Source organism: Stegastes partitus, unplaced genomic scaffold, assembly GCF_000690725.1.
Source record: "Stegastes partitus isolate 25-593 unplaced genomic scaffold, Stegastes_partitus-1.0.2 Scaffold785, whole genome shotgun sequence".
Classification (NCBI taxonomy): Eukaryota; Metazoa; Chordata; class Actinopteri; family Pomacentridae; genus Stegastes; species Stegastes partitus.
The window spans coordinates 253,555-260,047 of NW_007578516.1; the positions used below are offsets into that span (position 1 = coordinate 253,555).

General features: G+C 40.8%; 1 protein-coding gene across 1 annotated transcript in view; it reads left to right on the forward strand.

Moving 5' to 3' along the window:
- tp53bp1 (tumor protein p53 binding protein, 1) overlaps positions 1 to 6,493 on the forward strand; it is a 35,533-nt gene that overhangs the window by 963 nt on the left and 28,077 nt on the right. Inside the window, exons 2-9 of the mRNA XM_008292110.1 lie at positions 1,860 to 1,935; positions 2,022 to 2,106; positions 2,192 to 2,259; positions 2,573 to 2,680; positions 3,951 to 3,996; positions 4,082 to 4,251; positions 6,057 to 6,183; positions 6,285 to 6,373. Of these exons, the coding sequence (XP_008290332.1) occupies positions 1,860 to 1,935; positions 2,022 to 2,106; positions 2,192 to 2,259; positions 2,573 to 2,680; positions 3,951 to 3,996; positions 4,082 to 4,251; positions 6,057 to 6,183; positions 6,285 to 6,373 (769 nt within the window). The remainder of the gene's footprint in view (positions 1 to 1,859; positions 1,936 to 2,021; positions 2,107 to 2,191; positions 2,260 to 2,572; positions 2,681 to 3,950; positions 3,997 to 4,081; positions 4,252 to 6,056; positions 6,184 to 6,284; positions 6,374 to 6,493) is intronic.

Consider the following 6,493-nt stretch of genomic DNA (forward strand, 5'->3'; position numbering starts at 1 on the left):
TGTGTTGTGTTGTGCTGAAGTTGTATTGCATTAGATTATCTGTACTGCTATATGGTTGTATAGGCACAATTTTACCCCAATTTCAGCTATAAATCTAAATACATACATACATAAATGTTGGAGATTCAGCTTTTTTCCAGCTGTGGAGTAGCCTCCATAAAGATATCAGAGAGACAAACTCTGTTAAAACTTCTAAAAAGTGCTGAAAAAATCATTTTATAACCTAATCTTCTTTTTCCACCTCTTACGGTATCATTATCATCTGTCATTTATACCTACTTGTTTTTAATGTTATTTATAACTTAAGTTTTATGTATTTTTTATTTAGTTTTTTTAATGTTGTAATACATTGAGCTACATATGACATGAAAGCTGCTTTCCAAAGTTGAATTATTATTATAACTGAAACTAGCTTGAATTAATTAAGCAGTTTACAAAAGGTGGAGGTGTTGCTGCGTGGCTTTGATCCAGCAGGAACTTTCTAGTGGGAAAGAAGTATATTCAAATCTTGCTTGACATTATCCAGTGCAGCCAACTGTTGAAAACAATTCAATTCAATTCAGTTTTACTTGTATAGCACACTTTACAACATATGCCATCTCACAGCACTTAACATAGTAAGGTATAGACCTTACAATTTAAACAGAGAACCCAACAATCCAAAGTAGCCTTTGGACTCCCTCTGAGGAAGTGGTTGGCAACGGTGAGAAGGAACCAAATCCCCTCCCCCCAAGGGAAGGAAGAAAAAAAAACAACAACAAAACCAAACGCAGGACAGCAGCTCACCCAACTCGACGGATGAAAGGAAAGAGGACAGGGCGGGGGAAAACAAAAAAGGAAAAGAGGAGAGGAGAAGAGCCCAGTGCATCATGGGAATCCCCCAGCAGTCTAAAGCTACAGCAGCATAACTCAGGGACAGGTCAGCTGATCCTGAGCAGCCCTCACTATAGGCTTTATGTAAGAGGAAAGTTTTCAGCCTTATCTTAAAGTAGAGAGGGTGTCTGCCTCACAAACCTAAACTGGGAGCTGATTCCACAACAGAGGAGCTGATAACTGAAGGCTCTGCCGCCCAAAACAAGAGTCCTGATAAAGACCCAGAGTCGAGACTGTTTAAAGAATGAAGAAATAATTAATTCATTCACCGGAGGGCCTGGTTTTTTCCACGGTTGTCTGCACTTTTACGCATGATCTTCAGGGATCTTTATTTTTTTATATAAAGCTTTTTTTCAGTTAATTCACTTTTTTGTGATCTAGTAAAACAATAAAAGGTACCATATCTGCTAGATAATTTCAGTGGGGTTTAAATTCAACATTTTCTTCTGAAATGTTGTGAAGCAGGAGTGTAAGGTATCGTAAACCTAAAATACTCACGGAAAGTTTTACTTCAGTAGTTCTTAGTTAGCACTGCTAAATAACACGTTATTTGGGATTTTACGCCTGCAGAAGACACACATCCTGTCTACAGATCCACACACACCCACCTGCAAATCACAAAACTCTACACGTGTGTATCTGTGACATTTTTCTTCCTCTTCAGCTTTGAGTATAAAGTTGTTCTTCCTGCTAGTGAGGCAGCAGAGAAGATAAGTGACACTCTTTTAAAACAGAGTTTGATCTTTTGACATTGATTTAATTGCGAGTGAAGGTTTGAACACGTTTTTGTTTGTTGTGAAGTTAAACAAAGCCGACACAAGGCACCCAGACGTCCCTTAAGTCAGAGTTTATCGTGTTCATTTGGCTTTGATACGTTTATTTAGGTCCCAATACAAAAGTCTTCTTTATTAGAGTGAGAGTTTTATTAAATTTAATATAGTTTAGTTTTTGTGAAACTAATATTTTATTTATTTTTTCTTCTCCAGGAACTGATCTCATCACCTTTAGGAAGCAGATGCTCTCAGACTGACAGCCAATCAGAGAACGACCACACTGAACCCGGTCAGCGCTTCACTAACAACACGCACGTCCATTTTCCTTTATATTTATTTCTAAACAATCTAAAATGTTTCTGTGTTTTCATTCAGACATTCTCACAGCGACCAACCCCAGCTCAGCATTCATGGAGGAGAGTCAAGTTTTAAACAGCTGTCCGCCTCCAAACAAGAAAAAGTCAGTTGAGAAATACATTTCTGCAGATTTACGATGCTCCGGCTCTGACAAAGTGTTGATAAAGTGTTTTCTCCTCATTTTTCAGTTGTGTGCCAGAGGACGCCGAAATGGATTCTGGAGCTGATTCTACGACACACTGTGTTCAGTCTGAAGGTGAGCTGCCTTCTCACAGATTAACATCCATCCATCCAGGGTTCTGCTTTTAAATACACTGCAAGGTACTGATGTGCAGGGGGTTGACTTTGGGCAGGAGTCAGAGTTAAAAAGAAAAGGACAACGAAGAAAAATAAAAGGATGTTGAAAGCAAATATATGCATCCACTAACAGAATAAACCACCGGTCAATGAAGAGAATATGTGACGTGTAGTTTTTAGAGCTGTAGAAGGAGAAGCCACAGTGGGACAGTTCAGCCATGATAAATACCAACGTTTGTGTCATTAAGTCTATCTGCATGTGTGTGTTTCAGGAGGAAATTCCCAGTTTGGTTTTCTGGAGCTCTCTCAGAGTCAGGATCTGAACAGTCAGGAAGGAGGAGTCGCCTTTCAGTCGGACAGCGGGAGACGCAGCAAGTTAGGTATCAACACTTTGATTTATACATACTGTCATTTTGTTTTGTGTTTCTCCTGTGTTTAATCTCATTTAAAGTGACAGAAAGAGGTTTAAATCCACATCATAGGGCTTCAGCAAACCAAAGAAAATCACTGTCAACTGAAATCGCAGCTCCTCTCCGACCAATCGACAGGTTATAGGAAGAAAAATGACATCAAATGAAATCTCTAGATAAACTAAATGATTCACAGAGAGATGAGTTCACTGTAGCTGCTAGATTTATTAGCCTTCATAAGTTCTAAATCAACAGACCTGCCCTTATTTATGTGATTTCTGTAAATAGAACTACAGTATAACACGGTGAGTTAGCTGCTGGTTTTAGATGTTGGTTGTTGAGCTATGACACAATGTGGAGTAGGTTTGAAGCCAACTCAGAATAAACGTTCAGTACATTTATTTATTTACCTTTATTTAACCAGGAAGTCCTGTTGAAATTACAAATCTCTTTTACAAGGGAGACCTGGCCAAGGTGGCAGCCAGACAAAGTCAAAAAGCTGATTTCAAACAGATGCAGAATACAGAAAGCTTTTATGGCCAAGTGAGCTCGTACACACACAAGGAATTTGACATGGTGAATGAAACTGTGGTACACAACAATAGCAAGAGAGGCAATAAATATAGAAATCTAAAAAAATTCTAAATAAGATATTATATGTAAAAAAAAAAAAAAAAAAAGTATGAAAGTACTACGTAAATAAAATGTACTGTGAAAAGGGACATAAACTTGCCTAAACCAGAGTAATACATTAGAAAACTAAATACACAAATAAGCAATGAGCAATAAAACAAAATGATAAGATGAAGCTTTGCTCTTTAAGTTCGACCCAGCGGTCTCCATTGTGTTGGACCAGTTCAGAGATATGAAACGTGGGGATGTTCATGTCTACTGCTGGAAATAATGGATGAGTCCTGGCAGGCTGTTGATGGAGAACTGTGTTTCATATAAAAGTTGCAACAAAAACTGTCAGACCAGCAAGAGTTTTGTCAGACGAGAGCAGATTGACCAACCAGTAGACCAGTTGTCATGGCAACTTTACATTATTCTACCTGCTTCAGTGGAACAGCTCCTGGACGACTTTGTTTTATGGTGCTGTTGGTAAAATGCATGTCCAGTGTGTTATAGAGCAGAAGTACATTAGTAGTCCTACTAGATGCAGTGTGACAGCTGAGTTCAAGTTGACATCAGATGGTTTTATAAGTCGAACTAACTTCCATCTTCTTTCCATCCCGAGCAGAGCAGAACTCCAGGACCTCAGAGAGTCAGGACAACAAAGCAGTGAGGTACGGCCGCACGTCGCCATTTAAACTCCACATTCGCTGTAGATGCATGTTACAGTCTGGCACTAACGTCTCTGTTCTCCTGCAGGTCGGAGGTGAGCTCCAGCAGCTCCTCGGAGTCTTTGGGTCAGTCGGGTCGGCAGCTCAGCGTCCAGGCTCTGCTGCACTCGCAGAACCTCCAGACCTCTGCTGAGCAGGACCAGCAGGACGGCGAGATCCTGTCGTCGCAGGAGGATCTGTTCGACGGCGACAAGACGAGTATGTTCACACATGTGTAGGACACGTGAGGATATGAAAAGCCACCGTCATTATAACCCATTACCTTTAATACTCACTTTTAATATTGATTCTGATCATTTTCTGAATCGTACTATCGTGTTTTATGCTCTTAAATGTGTTCTCCTACCAAACTTACGCTGCATTCATTCTTAAGAAAACAAATCCTTAAAACAAACACTGCCTTACTTTTCATTTTAACTGTTATCGGATGCTGAGTAGGCGGCTTTTCTTACCCCGCTGTGTTTTATTCTTATTTTCTTTGCATTGCTTGTTTCCATTCTGCTCGTCTTTCTGTTCACTCTGAAAGACAATCGGGCAGCTGCAGCGATCAGAACAAGATGTGAACTGTTTATTTGCTCTGAGACCTTAATAAGAATGCATTTGTTGCCGAATCAATACCAGGGAAGTGCAGAATAGCTCGCTGATGTGATGCATGTCTGAGTGAGGAGAAGACCCGAGAGTCATCCATCAAGCACAATCATGCTGCTGCGTTGACAGGATATCAAATCAGAAAGGATAAGTGTGGATTTGGCAGTTTCTTGCATTGAAAGGTTCTTTTTTTTCCCCCCTCTCTCTCTGCTGCTGGCTCTGAAGTCTCGGCTCGCAGACGTCCCTGCCAACACATCCATGCACAAACTGGGCAGACTGTTCAAATCTAATTGCTCATTCAGCTGCCGTTTCAGACGAAATCATTCAGACTTAGACTAAAATAAAGCAAGACTCTGCCAGCAAATTTTTTATACCGTACAGAAAAAACCCAGAAACCAGTGGGTTCTGGATAATAGAGAAGTAGGAGGTGTTGATTTGGATGTTTTTTTCCCAGTAAATGAAGACGATGTGGTAGTTTATGTGTTAATAAATGTGAGGCGAGAGTTCCAGGTGTGCTGTGATCTTCTAAAAATAAACTGCCCACCGTTTCACACTGAAAACTCCTGAGCTAAACCAGTGATTTTATTTTGGAACATGGCACAAGAACGCTCTTAAGAAGTTCTTGCTCTTACCTGGAAGCAAACTGTGAACTATAGAGCCGTGTATCACTGTCTACAAAAACTGTTTGGAAGACAGAAAGAAATCAAGAAAGGCTGATAGCTGATATTTGGAGCCGATATACATTAGATGTGATATTTTAACAGCATGTGATAGCAGAGAACCTGCCATTCATAACTAGTCTTCTTCATTATTAGGGGTGACTATAACTGAATATGTAAAATAGGAATAGGAGTGGTTGAATTAGGACGCTCTCCTCAGGTTGAATAGTTTGTCTGCTGCAGTTACGTCTGCTGTTCTTCTCTCTTTTCTTACTCTTTCACTGTTTTATCACTTTTATTGCCCACTAAGGTCCAGATCTTAAAGCATTATTAATTATTTTTCAGACTCTGTTCAGGTTCATCTGTGGCTGCATTCTAACTTAGCTGCTAGCCATTAGCATAGCAACTGGTTTGAGGCAACGCCTGGTGTGTCTTGTTCAATTTTTGCAGCGTCTGCTTTGTAGACGTTTCTGAAACTGCAGAGTGACAGCAGACAGAAGGAGACCTGAAGTAGCACATTTAATTTGTCAATAATCAGTCAGTAAAAATACATTTACTGATAACCAAAAAATAGTCAAATACTGGCCACGATAATCAGCCAGGTCGACAACTGGTCTAACTCTAGTTTTCACTTGTTTCTAAAGATGAATCTCCCAGTCAAGTAAACAAAAATGTAAATTTAGTCAAGTGTAAAAGTAAGGAAACACTCAAAACAGAGCTCCTTTATTCCATGCATCACCTCTGTGTCGCCTTCAGGTGCTGCGGTCGACAGCACGGTGTCCGAGCCGGACCAGCAGGGTCCCCCAGCAGCGACGCCGGCCAACACCCTGCGCCTGCTGCACCTGTCTGGACAGGGAACGCTGGTGCAGGAGAGTCTCTCCCAGTAAGGCTCATGCTGTTCTCTTCACACTTGAACCACCAACACAACAACAACAACAGAAAGATGCCTGATGTTCCCTCTTTGCTTGTTTTTTTTTTGTCCAGGAGTTCTATTGACTACGTTGCCCCCACGCCGGACAACTTCACCCCTCTGATTGTTCCCAGCTCTCCAACCGCGGCAGAGAACGAACACGGTAACCCCGCTGTAGAAGCTGACTTTAGATCTGAGAATAACATCAACTTTATTGATCCGTCACATGTTACAGCAGCTACATACAGACGAGGCCCGTAAGAACAAAAGACAGTAAAAACAA